This window comes from Spermophilus citellus (genome assembly GCF_964194105.1).
Source record: "Spermophilus citellus genome assembly, chromosome: 5".
In the NCBI taxonomy this organism is placed as follows: domain Eukaryota; kingdom Metazoa; phylum Chordata; class Mammalia; order Rodentia; family Sciuridae; genus Spermophilus; species Spermophilus citellus.
The window spans coordinates 94,062,124-94,082,629 of NC_138186.1; the positions used below are offsets into that span (position 1 = coordinate 94,062,124).

The 20,506-nt window shown below is 34.6% G+C and overlaps 1 protein-coding gene across 1 annotated transcript in view; it reads right to left on the reverse strand.

Moving 5' to 3' along the window:
- The window catches only part of CEP162 (centrosomal protein 162), an 88,989-nt gene that overhangs the window by 25,312 nt on the left and 43,171 nt on the right, over window positions 1-20,506 (reverse strand). The window contains exons 14-22 of the mRNA XM_081294646.1: window positions 19,558-19,691; window positions 18,607-18,834; window positions 18,239-18,379; window positions 16,453-16,565; window positions 14,573-14,678; window positions 9,451-9,577; window positions 7,491-7,654; window positions 6,622-6,726; window positions 3,131-3,343 (exon numbers count right to left, since the gene is read on the reverse strand). Of these exons, the coding sequence (XP_081150772.1) occupies window positions 3,131-3,343; window positions 6,622-6,726; window positions 7,491-7,654; window positions 9,451-9,577; window positions 14,573-14,678; window positions 16,453-16,565; window positions 18,239-18,379; window positions 18,607-18,834; window positions 19,558-19,691 (1,331 nt within the window). The remainder of the gene's footprint in view (window positions 1-3,130; window positions 3,344-6,621; window positions 6,727-7,490; window positions 7,655-9,450; window positions 9,578-14,572; window positions 14,679-16,452; window positions 16,566-18,238; window positions 18,380-18,606; window positions 18,835-19,557; window positions 19,692-20,506) is intronic.

Below are 20,506 nucleotides of genomic sequence, written 5' to 3' on the forward strand. Positions count from 1 at the left end.
ATCTTAAATAATTTCATAATTGAGAATTTGCATCATAAATATTAAATTATACATGTAATTTGTATACCCCCAAATCAACTTTAAATCTTAGAAATAAATTTAGAGCTTATTAAATCAATATTATTAATTTTAATTCATGTAAATAAATTATAACCATTACTAATTTGATATGAGCAAATTAATATTAACCTATTTACATCCTTCTCCATGTCAAACATCAAATACTCTTTGAATTCTTAGAAAAACGGCACATTTTTACTCTCCCAATATCAATTTATTATTTTTTTTAAAGAGAGAATTTTAATATTTATTTTTTAGTATTTGGCGGACACAACATCTTTGTTTTGTATGTGGTGCTGAGGATCGAACCCGGGCCGCACGCATGCCAGGCGAGCGCACTACTGCTTAAGCCACATCCCCAGCCCCCACTCCCAATATCAATTTATTAATCTCATAATGAGTAAGACAGATTGAAATTTGTATATCTAAGATTTAGTATGCAAAACAAATTAAACAGTCTACTCTATGGAGGGAGGAACTAACAGTGTTTGCTCATTCATTCAATATTTATTGAGCTACAATTCCATACCAGGCATTGTGCTAGGTTCTAGAGATAAAAGAAAGTTCAGTTCTAGTTTTCAAATAGACCAAACCCTAGTGAGGACAGCAAGAGACCAAGTTACAATGTACACTGCAGTAATGGGCCTATGAACATGGTGCAGAGTGGGAGAGGCATCCCAGTTCCTGGAAGTCTGAGGAAGGGGGGAAAGAATGCAAAAATAGCACATTTAAGTTTGACCTTGAGGGATGAGCATAAATTTGTGGATGAATAGAAGGGATATTTTGGAAGTAGGAAGAGGATATGTGAAAGTGACTGACTGCTTGGTGTGTACTGAGAATCAGAGAGGAAAGGAGGTAGTGACAGGTAGAGACTGGAGGCAAGAGTAGGATGGTGGATATTGTAAAGAGGGAAAAATTATTGGTAGATTCAGATACATAAAAATGGACGAGGGGTTGGAGTTCATACTTGAGAGCCTTCAGCATGGTACTAGGGTGTTACATGATACTTGATCCTTCTAATAGCTCATGACTTAGAAACTAATTAAAATATTAGTATCAACTCTGCGCCAAGCACCCAATTGAATAATGGAATATGACAATAAGAGCAGAACAGTCCCACCCATCATAGAGTTCAGCATCTAGAATGGGACAGAAACTGCTACCGATCCAATCCAAATGGCTACAATTGTGGTAAATGACATCAGGGAGTGTTGCATGGGACTGAGAATGCCTATAGAGGCAATTCATCTACCAGGGAATCCAGCGGAGGTTTTGCTGGGATTGAAGGATAAGAACACCTTCACTGTGGGAAAGATGAGTGCAGAATATACAAGTTTCTATGGCTGTAGGAAAATGGGAGAAGCAAGCTGGTGTGAATGAATAGAAACATTGTTTGTTTTAATACCAACAACAAAACAGAACACTGGAAACCAAGGAAAGTTCTGGACTTCTGTGGGTAAATGCCATCTACTTATCCTTCAACAACTTCCTGTTGCCCTTAGTGTATCAACAAAGGGGTATGTGTGTGTAAGACGGACATAAAAATATAATTTTAACTTTAGTGTCAAGAATTAAAGGATAGGGCAAAGTGGTTGTGTGCAGAATAGTCAGGAAGTCATTACAGTAATCCAGCCCCCTCCCCCCGCCTTTTAAATTAATGATTGTATAGTGACATGTTATTAAAGAAACTGCAGAACTGAAAGATAATTGAGTAAAAGTAAATAATTGGCAGTAAGTTTATTTCTTTTCCAGACAGGTTATGTAACTAGCAGAGTCATACTGGAACTGGGCCTCAATTGAAGGTCAGTCTGATACTAACACTTATTTTTCCCTTTATGTTATATTCTCTCGATATATAGGGGACATGGTCTGCTAAAAGTAGAATAGGAGTAGAGATGGGGGGGGCAATATAAACTTGACAAAAAGTTGGAGCAAAGACTAATAGGGAAGAAGGAAGGATCGGATACATGCAATAGGCTTGTCAAGTAGCACTGAAAGACTTCCTGAGACTGGACACACACATACTTACAGCAACCCTGCTCTCTCAATTGTGCAGTCTTCAGACATACAAATTAGCATGACTGAAGGAGATGGGGTAAATGGGGGAACAAGGTGAGGACATTAAGGTGGGTGAAATGGGTGATAAAGAACATATACTAGGAACAGTGAGAAAACAAAGTGAACCAGACAGGGGCTGAGAGATTTAAGAGGGTGGAATAGAGGAAACACAACTTGCTTGATATGACATTAATTTTCAGGTCTTTGTATTTGCAGGTTGTTAACCTTTTAGTGTCCCTGGAATCTCAAATTCTTTGTTGCTTCTCTCAGGATAGAAATCTGTGAGGCGCAGGACTAACTTCCTAAAACCATTTGTGGCGTAGGGTTTGGAGGCCTTGAATTTGAGCCCTTGCTTTGCCTCTTCCAGTGCTGGCACTCTGGGCAAGATGGTAAAATTGTGAACATCCAATTCCCTCATCTGTAAACCAGGGTAACAACGACTGGAAGAATTGTGCAAGGTGAACTGGCATATTCTTCAAAGCACCTAGCACAAACTCCTGACAAGAACATTGTGCTCAACAAATATTTAAAAGTAAATTAAATACCTCATCCTTGGTCTGTTCAGGCACCTACATTTTGATCCATTCCTACTTCACAAAGGAGTGGAAGATGCTCCCGTGGCCTAACCCACAAAATGTATATTTTTGTCTCATTTTCTTACTCATGGACATAAATTTCAGTGAAAATATTTTTAATTATGGTAATTTCACTTTACACTGAATATGTATCAGGTGTTTTTACTCTGCTTCATCCTTGACTTACTCTTAATATTCAAATTAATGGAGATTAACAATGAAAAGATTATCCTGTGCCTTAATAAAAACAAATTGCTCAAAGAGGACAAGATAGGATGGAGCCGTTTTTTTTTTTTTTTTTTTGGCACTTACTGCCACTTGTGGTAAGGAATTTTGTGGGCAATGATGTTTAGAGCTAATTGTTAAAAAGGATTTAGGAAGGCCCATTTCCTTGGTCCCAGCTCTGAGCTCCATCTCTCCGTCTACCTCACCCTTACCTTCATTTTCTGAAACTGTTGTTCCATGGTACGCAGGCTTTTCTTTGCTTCTTCATCTTTACCCTCCAGATCAGCTTCTAGATTTTTTATCCTTTTTTCCATAAATTCCACTGTGTTTCTATCTACTGTATCACCAGCTGCTGACGCAGCCAATATTAAAGCAGGTAAAGAATTGGGATATCTTCTCTTCAGAATTCCTTCCATTTCTTTAACCTATTAAAATATTTTTTGAACATATGTAAGGTCACAAATATGTACAAAAATGAAGTAGTTTAATGTATAAACTTAGATGATTCTCAGTCATTTTTAAATCTCAGAGTGCTTATAGCAGGCCTCTAGACTGAATCGAAGGCACAGAAGTACAAATTAATTTCAAATTCCTAGATAATCTGATTTAAAAATACCCTATGATAGTGTCTAACTACTGTTTACAGAAATCCTTTTATAGTCACTTGAGACACACCTTCAGCCTTTCTTTTAGTAAAAACCAGTCTGAGTGCAAAGTTGTTGTTCTCCTACCTCTTTTTCCCACAGACCCCCTTATGTGATAGTGTTTCTACATTGCATATGCACGTAACTAATATTTCAAACTCTGGCAATAAACAGAGCTTCTTAAGCACTTGCTCATCAGCAACAATCTTGCCCCTACTTCAACATCCCCCCCCAAGGTCCCCTCCAAAAGAAGGTGAATCTAATTTAAAATAACTTCTTTTAATTGAGAATCAAGGCAGATTTATAAAGATTTCATTAAAAATCATCTAAAGACTAAATCTCATTTCATTGATATATTATATGGTCTTTCTATAAGACAGAACTGTATCAAGAGTCCACAGAAGTTACAGCTTGGTATTATGTATAACTTTGTGTATATACCTGGCATTTTAAAAGGTATTATGGTTAAGATATCCTTGAAAAACATACATTAAAACATTAAATTTTTTGTTATTAGTTTTCTAGCCTATAAGCATGCAACAAAATACACATGAGAGGCAGACTAGTACTATGGTTAAAAGCATGTTTGGTTTGACTGTAACGCCAGCTTAGGACCCTGGGTCAACTTCTTAATCTAAACCTCTTGCCTTGTGGGTAAAATGAGTATGCTAACAGTATAGTCATAAGGTGATATAATTAAGTGAAGATTAAGTGAAGATTAGATGGTTTTCATCTTGGGCATCTGGGAGAGGGCCCAGCATTTACTGGGGAACTGATAAATGTTGGCTTTTATTATGAATTTTTCTAAAAAACTACCTAAGGCAAGATGAGTTGCTGGTGCTCAAAATCCTGCTTATATACTAAATATTATTCATATTAGCCATTTAAGGGTCATACCATTTGCAAAATTAATAGTAAATGCTTGCATGTTCATTGATGCACTATAAACTGGGATATATCCAGGTACAAATACTAATACCTATTTTATCTATAAAAATTCTTTAGCTTTGTTTCCTCTGTATTAAAAATCTAGTTATTTGATGAAGTTGTAAGCATATGCAAATATATGCATAGAATACATACCACATATATTAAAAAGAACTAGATTTTCTTAAATGAATTTGTTAAAATATTTATAATTAATGTAGTCATTTACAATTTTAAGAGAGCTGGGGGAGCCAGGCATGGTGGCACTTGCCTGTAATCCCAGAAGGAGGATCTCGAGTTCAATGCCAGCCTCAGCAACTTAGTGAGACCCTGTCATTAAAAAAGGGATGGGCTCAGTGGTTAGGCATCCCTAGGTTTAATCCCTGGTTTAAAAAAAGAGGGCTAGGGGAGTAGTTTAGTGGTAGAGTGCTTGCCTAGCATACAGGAAGCTCTGGAAATTACCAAAATTAAATTGAAATTTTTTTTCTTTTTTGTGATATCTTAAATTTTAGTTTTTCCTAAAAATGTTAGTTTATTTCTATCTTTAATTTTGCCTTAAAATATTCTTTGGTCAATGGGACCAATATAACTGGTATAGTTTTCAGTAAGAGTTTTTAAAATATACTATGAAATATTCCATTAAATAAAAGTGAACAAGTACACATAATTTGAAATTATAAAATGTATCTAATTAGCCCTGTTTTTACTTATGCTTTATTTAGAAAAATAAATATTTATAATTAATCTGTTTCTGAATATACTGTGGTATACCTTAATTATAAAATACATATTCAGGTCTATAATAATTAAAATGCTAAGAAAACAGAATACATAAAGTCTGAAATGTACATGCAGAATTCTAGCTATACAAAATACTATTAAATGATGAATGTTTTATATAGATATAATCTAAGATGATAAATGAATATTTTATGAAAGTGTTAATAAAAGAGGTTACTTTTATAAAACAGTGTATTTCTGGTCAATATAGATCACTATTTGAAGTCTTAATTTTGATATTTAGTATGTTTTCTTTCTTTACTGTCACACGTTCAGTTCTACAAGATTTCTCTTTAAAAAGTCAAATGGAGAGGTGATTTCTTCTACATTGGCTAATTTAAATTTGAAGCAAAATCTTGGACTACACTCACTCTAGAATATTTTTAGCTTTTCAAACCTCTTTTTTTCCTCTTCGTTTCTTGTCCCCTGAATCAAACTACTAAATCATACCTTTCAACATAAGCAAATATCCTGTAAAAGTAACAAAGTTTTTAATTTTCCTCCTGCTCACAAAACTAGAATAATTTTCATCCCACTGATGACCTCACAGTTTGAGATTTGTGATGGAATAATAGCCATATGTTATTGACTACAGAATCATGCTCCTTCATGAACAAGGCTGAAAATTCTTATTTTAATGTTTAGTTAAGAATATAAATGCTATATGAAGGTGTTTTTTAAACAGATGAAAAAAATAATATAATTCTGCCTTCACCAAAAATTACGATTAACTACAAGGCTCAAGTGATCCTCTTGCCTAAGCCTTTCCCAAGTAGCTGGGAATATGGGTATGTACCACCATGCCTGGTGGTGACATGCGTAATTAGATCCTCTGTATGATTTTAACATTTTCCAAGCATTATCAACATGTTCCCAACTCAAGGACTTTTCTTCCTGTGCTCCTCTGTCACCTATCTTTCTTTGGTCAGAAGAAGTAGTAACTTGTTTTGAAAGAGATGAGGTCTGGCTATGTTGCCCAGGTTGTCCTGAACTCCAGCCACCTTTTGTCCCAGGCTCCTGAGTAGCTAGGACTACAAGTGTGTACCATTGTGCCTGGTTTACGAGAAGGAATACCTAACTCTATATCCAGAACTTTAAAATTCTGTTCCTTTCTTCTTTTAGATGTCTAATAGACCTGGAGCCAAAATAAACTTTCATCAATAGGCCTACCATGTTATAACTGATGCACATTAGTCTAAAAATTCTTTATAAAGCTATAGATTATATAGTGAATTTTAAAAATTAATGTTACTTTAAAACAAGATTCTCCAGGTTAACTACATCTAATGCAAACTCCTCAAACAAAATGTCCTGTACACAAAAATGCCTTAAGATTTACCCTTAACACATACTTGTCGCTCCAGATCTTGAATTTTTTTGGCATCACATGCTCTATCTTTTGAACGTAATTTTTGCTGAGCAGATGAATTCCCAGATTCGGCTTTCAATTTCTCAACCTGTCAATAAAGAACGAACAGGTTAAGTATTTTTAAAACCTACCAGGAAAGGCCTAGGGGAAGCATAATTTTGGTTCATTCACTGATTAGTTCCTCAACAAACACTGAATGAGCTCCTCCTTGAGTGCCAAGTACAGCCCAGTGCTGCTGAAGATAAAGAGGGCAAAGACGACAAACTGGGTCTCTGCTCTCATAGTCTACTGCTTTGCAAGATAGTTGACAAGCTAATAAATAAATCAATTAGTAAATAAAGTTACTTCAGAGTGTGACAAGTACTATGAAGAAAATAGTGAAAAAAATAAGGGATTACAATACCTAAGTACAATAGATAAGAGAGTCAGGAAAGTTCTTTTCTGGGGGATAGAAATTTGAGCTGAGACTTAAACAAGGAAAGAACAGTGAACATGGAAAGACTGAGGCCAGAATATTCCAGGACAAGGCAATAAGTGGAACAAGGCTGGCACATGCCAAGAATGAGAAGAACTCTGGTGTGGCTGGAGGAGAGTGACTTGGGGGAGTAGGTACTAGCCAAGGCTGAAGAGGAAGGCAGGGTTCAAACTACATGGCAATCTGTCAGGCAGTGATAAGGAGCTTGCATTTATTCTCAATTCTAATCTAAAATTGACTATCTAAACCTGAACCTAAACCATCTATTTAAATTAACAGGCTTCAGATTAATAATGCAATGACACAGGGTTATGTAGAACTGACAATTTGGACAATAGGGTTCATCTGCAGAAATACATTCTGAAATGGTCTATTACCTCAAGTTTCAGCTTCTCAATTTCTTCATTTGCTTCCTTAAGCCGAGTTGCATCTTTGTCCAGAAGTTCCTGATTTTCAGCATACCACTGTAACCTTTTTTGCAGACGACTGATTTCTTGTTTATGTGTTTCTTCTAAAATTTTTATTTCATATAATTTTTCACCTATAGAAAAAAATAACTCAATAACCTGATAGCAATTTTTTTAAGTATGGAAAAAAGATTTTGAATGAAAACCATTGCCCATTTAATTAAAGCATTTTGAAGAAATAAGAGACCTAAAATAACTGATATACAATGTAGTGTAAGTATCTACTCATAACGGGAGACAAGAAACTGTATTTATAATCCAAATCTTCAATCTCAAACTTGTTGATTTGGAAATTTTGAAAAAAAATATTTTTTTCTCCACTGACTTTTTAAAAATAAAAGTAAAGTTGTTTTCATGGAAAACTAAAGGTTGATTAAAGAGAGAAAAATGAAGAATGCCTACAATTATATTTAAAAAGAACACTGGCAAGTTCCTGAGTGCTTAGCATGTATTAATTTATTTACCACAATAAACTTCAAGAAAAAAGTTTTAAAACATTTAAAATTTTTTTTTTAAACTCATTATCATTATTCTATTCTACAGAGGAGGAAAGCAAATGTCATTTTCTTACAAACAGGTAAGAATGGATTTCTTTGTGCATATCTTACACTGAAGCTAATGACCCTGTAGAGGAAAGATCCTTACTTTGGCAAACAAGAGTTCTTCTGATTTTTCCAGTCATGTGTTCTGCTAGCCTAAGCTCCCATCCACAGGTGCACTTAACAATGTGCTCAGGGTACACACTTAAGATTGGAAAGTGAGGGAAGCTGCTTAATATTTGTGAAAGTCCAGCTCAAATGACACTCTTCTCTGAAAATTTTATTTAGCACTCCATTTCCTCTTGTTTATTTGTAACTTTTTTTCATAATTTTTTCCTTAAAGTTATCTGCATTCTTATACTCCCTTTTTGACAGTGGAGACTGGCATTCTCTATAAAATACAGTGCAGTATTATGTGTTCATTGGGTAAATACTGAAGTCCATATAATGTTTCAAACCCAGGGATAAAAAAAGACAGACCCTGCCACTGGGAAATTTGGTCCCACTGAAATGACAGACATGTAAACAACTAACTATAAAAGTTCATGAATTCAAAATCTTGATTTTCTTTGATTTTTGTAACTATTCCTGTTAAAGCTGATTAAAGATACTACACTTTTTAGCAAGTATTTAAACATGTTTCTGAAATTACAATATACTTCAAGGAATAGTCTATTAATTGTGTCATTCTGAGATAGGAGGGCTCTTTGGGAAAAAGATAAAACACTTATCAGACGGAGACCCAGATTTATGACCATGACTGGCCATGCTGTCTTTTTAGTTAGATGAACAAATCCTCCAGTGTATGTTTTTGTCCTAAATGATCTAGTACAAGCAATCACTTGTCAGCAGATTCAAAGACCTAAGATTCAATGTACCTAGTATCAATTTATAGCTAGACTGCTTAACCAAGAAGATATATTCTGAACTGCAAATATCAAGTGATTGACATAGGGTTTGATTTTCCAAGTTTTCCTGGGAACCTCCACATTTCTTCCCAGGAAAATCCTATATATAGTCAGAGAGCTCTACTCTGGGTGCATCATTTTGTCTTCTCTTCTTGGAGAGATGAAGGGTATCTGCATCCTGCCTTTGGGGTGTGTATACCTTTGCTTTGTTGTTCTTTAATAAATCTTTGCTTGTGCCTTGTTTTGATGCATCTTGAAATTCTTTCCAGTTGGCATAAATCAAGAACCCTCCTGGCCCAAGTTGAAGTTCCACTGGCCCCTTAGAAGGACCTCTCAGATTCATGTCCAGTGATAATTAAATTTATACTAAAGATTAGAGCAATTATGAGTATAAATGTAAACTGTTTCAACTCAGTGTTTTACCAGTGGCATAAGCAATCTGATCTTTGGCTTGGTCCCGCTCCTTCTTCATTTTTTCTAAGTCTACTTCAAGACCTTGCTTGTCTTGCTTCAATCTTTTGATGTCTTCTAACAAACTGTATTTTTCTTTCTTGATATCAGAGAAACACAAAAGTAAGTTATTTTCAAACACAATAGATTTTTGTATAGTTTTAATCAATCCATCAAAAATAGTGCTGTTAAATTTTTTCTAAATTTTAGTTCTGATTTTATTACTACCACCTGCCCCACCCTGAATCATGAGTAGCTTCCCAGAGTCTATTAAAATTAGCTCTAATCTTCTCAGCATAGTATTAAAGATCTTCCAATCTATCATTCTAATTCTTCTATTTACTAGCCATATTGATGCTCATCTTTTGCTGGATTGTTGCAATAACCTCCTATCTAGTCTGCTTCTTCTACCCTGAGCCACTATAGTTTATGTTCCTCAAAGTAGTTGGCAGAATTGTTGCAGTCAGTTCACATTATGGTTTGGATATGAGGTGTCCCCTAAAAGCAGGAATATTCAGAGGTGAAATAATTAGATTATGATAACTGTAACCTAATCAGTCCATCCTAGTTTGAATGAACTAACTGGGTGGAAACTGTAGGCAGGGAAGGTGCAGCTGCAGGAGGTAGATCACTGGTAGTGTGCTTTCCTGTACTTCCCCTTTCCCTCTGCTTCCTGGCTACCATGATCCAAGCAGCCTTCCTCCACCAAGCTTGTCATGTTTTGCCTCACCTCAGGCCCAGAGCTGGATGATCATAAACTAATCCTCTGAAATTATGAGCCAGAATAAACTTTTCCTCCCCTAAATTTTACTTATCAGGTATTTTGATCAAAGTGAGGAAAAGCTAACACAGTTAATATCATAGCCCTGAAACACTCTGGGTTAATCCCAAGAAGAACCACCTAAGTCTTTAGCATGACTTTCAGTCACATAATACAGCCTTGACCATGACTGACCACAACTACTATAAATATTCTCTCTCCTTTTCCATTCTAGACACAGAGACCTCATTGGTGTTCTTTGAATACCCCCAGAACTCTCCTACCTCAAGGAGTTTGTACTTATTGCCTCTTTTGCCTACAGCATTCTCTCCATGGATAGCCAGGTAGCTTGCTCTTCATTTTATTGGAATTTTGGCCTAAATGAAGCCTCAGGAAGGCTTTCTCTGACCATCCTCTGAAACAGCAAGCCTTATCCTGGCCCCCAGGTACAGTGTTTCATTTTCTTCACACAGCACTCATTACTTTCTGACACATTAGCTATTTATCCAGAAGCAGAATTTAATTTTGCTACTCTTTGTATGATAAATGCATAAAAAATGCCTGAGACTTAAAAAAAAAAACTAAATGGATTCTCAATGTTCTATATTCTGTATTCTTAATACTCAGTGCCATGCCCCATTGCTTGGCTAGACAAAAATCATATTTATCCCTCAAAACTTAGCTCAAATTCAGCTAAATGACTAGTTATAATACCCTCTTCTGTGCTTCCACAAACTTTTATACTTTTAACGTGGCATGTATTACTTTTTATTTCATGTAACACTGATTTGTGTACATGCCCTTCTCTTTACTAGGCTAAAAGCTCAATGGAGATTAATTGCTACTGTTTACTTTATGGTATTAAGCACATGGCATGTAGTCAATAAATGTTTAATGAACCAAATCCACAACTGCTAAAACAACAACAACAAAAAAAACCCCAATAAACTCTTGGGACTCATGGCAGTATGCCTGGTAGCAAAATAACAAATTTTAAATTAGTACCACCTTAAAAATATTTCAAATAAAATGAGTGTATTCATAAAACATTGTATAATTTTTTTTATAGCTACCTTACAGATTTAACTATCATTTTAATTGTCTATGGATCTCTTTTCAGGAGCACTGATTGTTGAGTTTTTGAATATTTGGGTATCTTTTTTGCAAATGCCTTGTTTAATTAGTTTAATTTAGAAATGTTCTCTAGGAGTTCTTACTTGATAGAATTACATAATGCTAGAATCCAAAGGATCTTTAAATGTTTCGAGTTTAGTCTGGCAATCAATGCTTAAATGGGTGTCCACTCTGGGCCTGCATATGTCCAGGGATGGAAACTGCCCACCTTCAAGAAAACCTGAATGCCTCAAGTTAATCTTGTGGGCCATAGGTAGGTAGTACTATTTTCCTTCTCCTTTAACTCATTATGCAGACATTCAGAGGTCTTTGTCTGACTTAATCTTCCACGGCTCATATTTTCTCACCCATTTCTGCTTCCCAGAAGGTAACACATTCCGAACTCGGGGCTTTTTCATTTACTCTTATACCTGGCTAAAGACTCCACCTCAGCATGATTGGCTGCTGCTTCTCTTAAGCTCTCAACTCAAATCTTTTTCGGAGAGCTTCCTTGTCCCCACTATTAAAGGCTGCCTTACCTCTACCTTGCTTCTCATTATTGTGTTTTAATTTTCTTCAAAGCACTAATTTCTATCTGTAATTATTTGTGTACTTAATGCCTATCTTCTCCATTAGCTTATAAGTTCTTCATGAGAAGTGGAGACAGAAAAATTTTCTTGGCATCTCAGTCTCTAAGTAATGTATGTATATACAGAGTGATTGAAATTTTTTCTAACTCCACTATTTTCTTAAAGATGTGGTCCTTTTTTAAAAAATTCTTTAAAAATTCTTTATTTATTTTTGCATTACGATTCTTAATACACCTTTTAAGATATCCTGAGTATATTGTGAAAGTTGCTGATACCAAGATGAAATTGTTCTTGTCAGGCCCAGACCAAAGTAGTGTCAGGAAATAAATAAAGGGGTAAGGGCTCATGTCTGAGACAAGGACTTTCGTAAAAAATCAAAAACAACCATTAGAAATTCCTTCATCTTCCACGTGTAGCCATGCCTGTGCAAGCCTCGCATATACCACATAATTATGTAACAAAGTTTAACTGTAGTATTCTTTAAGACTGCAGAAATTCAGATAAGGTACTTTCCACAGGAGATACTTGCCTAGCAACAGCATCTCCACTAATGAGCTCATGCCAACTCATGCCTCAGGTCTCCAAGACCAATGAACTTTAAATCCAAGTAAGTTACTTGGATTTCTCCTCTTTGAATTTCAAAACTACTCCTTCCCTGGGTTGAATCCCCAGTACCCCAATCAATCAATAAAAACTTCCCCTTTCCTCAACCTCTTTGAGTAGTCATAGTTTACTATGAATGTATTTCCATTGCAATGCTCTGCATGTTCCAAATAAACTTAATTCTTTATTAAGGAATCTTTCTCTGTGTTGTTTAGCATGACAATACTTAGCTGTTAAAGTTCAGGCCTTGACAGTGAGTGGTGCAAGCCTGTAATCCCAGAGATTGGGGAGGCTGAGGCAGGAAGATGGCAAGTTCAAAATCAGCCTCAGCAATGTAGTGAGGCCCTAAGCAACTCAGCAAGACACTGTCTCTACATAAAATATATAAAAAAAAAAGTGCTGAGGATATGGCTCAGTGGTTAAGAACCCCTGGGTTCAATCCTCAGCATCAGAAAACAAACAACAACAACAACAAAAAAAAACCCACAAAGTTTAGGCCTTGTGGTTACTGAACCGGAGACCTGAAGAGCAAATACTTTCACTGCCAGGTTTTTACTCCTCTTTATTTTTGGCCCCCTAGAGATTTTCCTTCCTTTTGTGTTATTTACTATATTTTATCCAGTACTTTTTTGGGGTATTTTGGTGGAAATTCAATCTTTTTAATTTGTCATAAAAATGTTCAAAACAGAACTTTTAAAAAGGTCCCTAAACAACAATTTTTGAATGAAGACTACTATATTATACTATATTCTTCCAACCTTTCATCTAAAGTATGGCAAAACTAATTTGTTTTAACTTGATAATTTTTGAGGCTCACTAGTAAGGGGTAGTAGGTAGTCATTTATTTTTTTCAGTCATTGATTAGGCACATTGGTATAAAGAATAATTGTATACATGCATGCACAAATGCTTCTGAAGTTCCCTCATGAATTAATATGTGAAGGTGCATTTTACATGCTACAAAAATCTGTTAAACATCAATTATTAAATTGTTACATTTAGATTTCTAAGTGACCTAATTGTACAATAAATTTCTTACTAAAAACTAGTACATAATTAAAATTTTTCTATTTACATAATCATTCGAACAGATTGAAATGTTTTTTTCAGTTTAGTGGTATGCCTTTTTATGGGAGGGGAGGGGAGAAGTAACTCTACACAGGATGTTTGAAAAATGTGGCAGAGTCATTTGTTAAAAATGACTGGTGGGTGCTATGCGCATATAGTTCCTGGGGACACATAAAGCATGTAAGTATACAATACTTCTGTTTAAAACGGAACTAATTTTGATATAGTTTCATGTCATAAAGAAGATCTGTTGAAAGAAGATCCAATCTAAATATAGTATTATGTTGATTGTGCTAAAGTTAAGGTCACATGTAAACTAAATGCTCATCAAATATTTACTCTTAATTTTTATTTTATTTATTTCTGGTACTGGGGATAGAATCAAGACCTCATGCCTGGTAGGCAAGTGCTGAGCCATATTCCTAGTCTCTGAATTTTAAAATGGCATAAATTTAAAAACAGTCTTATGGTTTATACATAAGGTGTTCCCAAGTGAGAGAATGCAAGAAAGTTTGCAGGTGAAATGACAGTTATGAGAGTTGTTTTAACGAGTGTATCAATCCAATAGGGATTAACTGGGCAGATAGGATGTAGCAGGAGGAGATGGGTCATGACTCTGGGGTATATTTTTTTTTTCCTGGTGAGGAACTCTTTGCCTCCTGGTTGTCATGTCCTGAGCGGTTTTCCTCTGCTACATCTTCCATCATGATGTTCTGCTACATCTAACGCACACAGCTATGGAGATGGCCATCTATGGACTGAGACCTCTGAAACTGTGAGCCCCAAATAAACTTTTCCTCCTCTAAGTTTTCTTGTGAAATCTTATGGTTACAGTAGTGAAAAATTTAAACAAATACCTTACTCATCAAAGTATTATAAAACCAGATTTTTTTTGACACATGTGGGGATTCTTATAATGATCTTTACTGTCACTAATAGTTAAAATCCTTATGCAACTTACCTGTACCACCCGTAGTTCTGCTAATAGATCTGTAAAACTCTGGTTTCTGGTGGGTTCTGAATCTTCAACTGCATGAGACAGGAATCGACTTCTGTGTATCTGTTCTCTAATTTATTTTAAAAAAGAGATCTCTTTTTTATAAGGTACTCCTTTAAATACAAAATATTATACTCTAAAAATTAAATACTAACCAATATTGGAACTTACAAATCACTGAAGATAAAAATTTCATTTAATTTAAAGATTAAAATACTAACCTATAAAAACAGAAGTATACTTTAAGGGAAATGCTTAATTTCATCTAAAATTATTGGTTTAATTGCAATATAAAAATTTTCTCCCAATTTTCAGAGGAAAAAAAATCAGTGGTGCAAAAAAAATGTGCTGGCTGTTAATTTTCTTTGGTGTTAAGGTACTCTTTGTCCCACTGTTTTACACTCCTTTCTGTGGAACAAAAATTGCCAATTTTATTCATGGAAACTAACAAAACCAAACATTACTATTTAGACTTCAGATTCAATTTTTCCTGTTTTTCCAGATACATTATATAAAGAGTTTAAAAATTTATATAAGACCACCAAGCTCTAGTACACTAAAGAAACTATTTCATCATGAAAGTTTACTTAGAGCTTAGCTTTGGCATCCTACAATAGTTCTTTTTACAAGCCAGGTAGTGTAAGATATGACAGTTTAAAACTCGTTATGGAAACATCTAGAAAGAAAGCAAATATAACTGCTTTCATGTATTAGAACTGTGCTCATCATCATACTTGGCTTTGGTTACACTACCCAGAAAAAATGGGCATTTTTAATTTTTTAAATTTACACAAAGGTGTCCTGTTTTGCAACCCATGTGGCTGTTAGTTTTGTCTGCTATGGGGTATGCCTTCTTCTACTTTGCATAAAAGACCATTATGAGCTAATGGCAGCCATGCCTTTTTTGCCCTAGGCTCATCTAACAACCACCATAATGGAAGAAGACTATGAATAAACATAGTCAACTTATAATATTTATGATCAAAGAAATTTTTCCTAATAATGGTCCTGTCTGAGTGATTTAGTGTTTATATATAATAGTGTACAAATACTAATCATTTGCAAAAAGAAGATAGCATCCTAGCTTTTCCATATTTGTGGGTTCAGCATTTTTACTTAATATTTTAAAGCTGGAAGTAGTAACATCCAAAAGACCTTATAATCAGAAATATAAGTAGGTGCTGGTACTCCATTGTCTTCTGTGGTAAGTGTTCACTGATATCAACTCACAGGTGTCTCCTCCTCTGGAGAAATGCCCTCAACCAAATGGTGATCCCTAGCTCAGTGGATATCTCCTACTCCTTCCCAGGGTCACCCAGTAAGTGCCTGAGGATGTCCTCTGGTACAATCTATTCTCCTGAGCTTCCTGGAGGGAACAGAAAGAAGCCAGGCTCCATCCAGTAGAAACTATATTCTTACCTACTTTCTCTCTCCCTTTCCCAACTTGTTTCTCTTGTTCCCCTTTTCTTGAGGATAAGTTATTCCACAGCACATCACCTTCACAATGATCTCCATCTTAGGTTGTGTTTCTACAGAGCCTGATTTAAGACTGAAGTGATCTTGTAGACTTGCATCTCAGGCTTAATGACTGATCAAGAGAAACACTATCTTCAATTTTCTGAAAATGATGTCATACTCAAGTATGAATATGTTGAAATAGTACTAAAATATATACTAGTCATCCAATATGCAAAAATTACTAAACTGGACATCAGTGTATAAACAAAAATAAATGTGAAAATAAGTAAATATTATTTCTAAGTAAAAACTAGTATATTATTAACATATTAATGCTTAGAATGAGTCTAAATATATTTGATTGTAAGAATTTTAAAAGGACTTACTTTAAGGAGGCTAACTCACTGAATAAACTCTGGTTTTCCTTAAACATTCGCTCTTCATTTTTCTTGTTTTGGTCTTGGAGATCTTTCACTTGATTATATAAACGTTCATTTTCCTTTTGAAAAACAGAAAATTGCATTTTAGTTAAAAGTCAGTAGTACTTATATAATATACTTGTAATAGATAAATCTTTTAAATATTTTATCTTTGAAATTTCTTTGAGTATGTAAAATCTTTTTCAAATTTTTTTATATTGTCTTAGAAGAAGACTTTGTGTCTAAAAACAATTATTTCCAAAATGTTTAAAATGCTTGGCTGAAAAGCTGTGAAATTTCATAAAGCTTAAGAGCTCTGTATCTTTAACACACCGAATTTCAAGGGGTAAGTGAGAGGGTCTCTGAAGGTATCATAACATCCCAACTGTGTTGGCCAGGGAAGGAAGGCCCAGTGGGACACTGTATCCTATTGTTTCTGTCCTGAAAGCTGGAGGTGGAGTGGGGGGGAATCACTCCTGGAAAAAGACTCTGGAAGGCTAGCTTCCAGCAGTGAGATAGTCAGTCAGATGTATCCATAATGGGTATTCATTCTGAAAGTTGTCAGGACAAGGTAGAGCAAAGAACAGATCCATTTAACATTGGTGTTTGAGCTAAAGAGTGACTCAAACCAGCTGAGATCAGAGGGAGAAGAAAAAGTTCCAATTGGCATTTAAATTCTCTAACTTACCAATCTCTTTAAAATTAAGAATGTGATAAAAAACCAAGGGATTTTGTAGATTCAGTGAAAATTATGGACTATCTGTCTTAGACTAGTGCCTGGAAGATGGCACTTACGTATGTACGTAATTAATGATACCCTCCAAGTGCCCAGATAATATTGTATTATCTTCATGGGAGAGATGGTTGACATCCTTTGGGTCTCGTGAAATATTATAAATTCCTGCTTTATATGGCAACATTAGAGAGCAGATAAAGAATCTGAACAGTTTTCACTCAAAGATGTAGTGTGTTTGATAAAATCAAACTATTTAGAGTGAATCATAGGTGCAGAAAAGCTTTTGTTAGAATCTGTGTGATAATGCATGGTTCAGTGCTCATATGCTAGGCATCAAAGGAGACAAATGTAATAAATGAGGAGATGTGGAGAGGAATAGGGATTAAGTTCATGCTAGAGATCACTCAGCCTTCCTTATCTGTTAGGGCAGCATTACCAAGATTCCATTACACATCACAGACATGTGCCTTTGTAAACAGGTCTTCTCACAGTAAACCAAAAAAAAAAAAAAAAAAAAAAAATTGTTCACCTTCAGGGCCTTACCAACCGATTTCAGATTCATATTTCTGAATCTAAGAGCAAAACTAGCCAATATTTTTACTATGAAGCATTGTTGAAAACTAAAGAAAAATATAATAGTTTCTAAGGAACGTGGCTATTAAGACAAGTAATTGGTTACTCTACGCCAGGCTAAAAGTGTACCTACTAGAAGCTAAATTATACTGTCTTATTTGATTTTACCATTACCTTATGAGGGAGTACTATTACTGTTATCCCTCTTTCACCAATAAAGAAACCAGCTTAGAGAGTGAGGGGATTTTCCCATGTGTGTACTCTAAGTGGCAGAACTAAGACTCAAAACCAGGCACTTTGAATCTAGAACCCATGCCACTAATTCTGCCACTTTAGTCAGAAATGACTAAATAATTACATGGGCACAGAAATATTTTAATATGCCTCATTTTTATAATGTAAGGATTAAAAGCAAATCTGCCATATCCTAAAGAATTGCCACACCTGTTGATATCCTTGAAGAAGTGTCTCTTGTTCTTGTATTTCTTTTTGGATTTGCTTCAATTTTTCTCCAGTGACAGGATCAGTTATGTCTCCAAAATGTAACCATCTTTGTTTTCTGTTTGTTTCTTCAAAGCCACTTAACTTTGAGAAAATGCAGAAATTGTTTTATTTGGGAAGGGAAATGATGCAGCGAGAAGTTAAGAAGAATAATTCTTGTAAGGAAGTATACTCTGGCACCATTTCCATATCTTCTATAGCAAACATAACAATTTAACAGAACCAAAATCAAGTATGATAGTGCGTTTAGCAAGGAGTACAGGTTTTTTTTTTCTTTTTTAATAAATAAAAATAGAACAATGTGTTAGTACCTTGGCTTGAAGAATATAATTTTCTTGATTCAATTTGAGTATCTCTTTTTCTTGCTCTCTTTTTTGTTCTTCCAACTTACTTTCTAGTTCTTTTTCTTTTTCTGAGAATGTGACTTTAATTTGCTCAATTAGGGCCTGTGCGCCCCTCCATTTCTCCTCTGCTTCCTGAACTCTTTTAAACATGAATGATTCTTTCTCCTTGTTTTCACCACAGTATCCTGAAGAATCCTTTTAAGGAAAAACATTACTTCATTATAATGGTTTTACATACAAAATTCAAAAACTGGCACTTGTAAAAAAAAAAAAAAAGACACAAAGAATAAAAATAATAGGACTAAAAATGCTCTGTTACATAGTATAGCATCAGGAGGGCTTAGAATATCAGTCTTGAAGAAATTTCACATTAATGTTATTTTTATATATTAGCACATTAATCATACATAATGGATTCACTGTGGTATTTCCATATATGTATATAGCATGCACTGATACAACATTGTTATTTATTTATTTATATTCCCTTGTGCATACTTACTTGATTCCTCATTTGTATAAATGCTTATTATACTGTAATCAGTGGTTTTTAATTGATTTTTAAAATACATGGCAGCAGAATGCATTACAATTCTTATTAAACATATACAGCATAATTTTTCATATCTCTGTATATAAAGTATGTTCACGCCAATTCATGTCTTTATACATGTACTTTTTTTGCATTACAATTCTGATTATACATAGAACCACAATTTTTCATATCTCTGTTTGTATATAAAGTATTCTTCATACATGTTTTTTGGATAATGATGTCCATCATATTCCACCATCCTTGCTAATCCCCTGCCCCCTCCTTTTCCCTCCCACCCCTCTTCCCTATCTAGAATTCAATTTAGTTTTGAAATGATTTTTGAATGAAAAAGTTATAAATTCAATGTGAAATTTAATACCTACAGTCTGAAGCTGAACATAAGAATCAGCTGCTGTATGATCTTCAGACTTATTAGGAGTGGTCAGGCAACCTTCACTTTTGGGAGTCAGTTTATTCAAAGTTGCAGGCTTGATGAGTTTTGTTCCAGATAAGATATCTAAATATTGCAAATAATGGATGAAAATGCCACAAATGTAAAGTTGATGTGCATTCAGCAATTATGTAACAATAAATATGAAAACAGTAGGAACACTAAGATAAATGGAGAATCTCCAAACAGGCTGATGAACAACAGGGCAACACAGCTGTGTTACACTGATAATTGTGCTCAAAAGAACTGCCACCCTTAATAAACATTCTTCTCAATGTGACACAGATGGCTAAATGGCCCACAACATATCACATAGCAAATGGAGCTAAATAAATGTGAGGAGACTGAACTGGGATAACTTCATGCTTTATTACTTTTAAATAAGTTATTCTTTTAAATGTGCACAATAAGGAGTAATAATTTCTAAATGATGAATCCAAGAGCATAAAACACCTGATAACATGAAGAATTTTAGTTCAAATTAAATGTGTCTTTTAGAAATATATAACAAGATATTATATTATCAATAAAACAAACTACATGGAGGACTTTATAATAGTTAATCTGATTTTAAAAGGTTAATAACACTGCTATAATATCATAGTAACATAACAAATCAGAATAAGTGATTAACATATATTCTGATTCAATATTTGCCTTCAAGTTAACTTATGAAAGCCTAAAGAGCAGAAATAATTCTAAGGCCAATATAATTAACATTATATAATTAACATTTAGGGGAAATACCTAGACAGGATCTTAAAGCCCATATTCAAGTATTACAGATCCTGAACACCCAATAAACATTATCTGATTGCCTTAGAGGTAAATGAAAAATTCAGAATTTATAAGAATTTCTTCAAAATGCTAATATTTTAAAT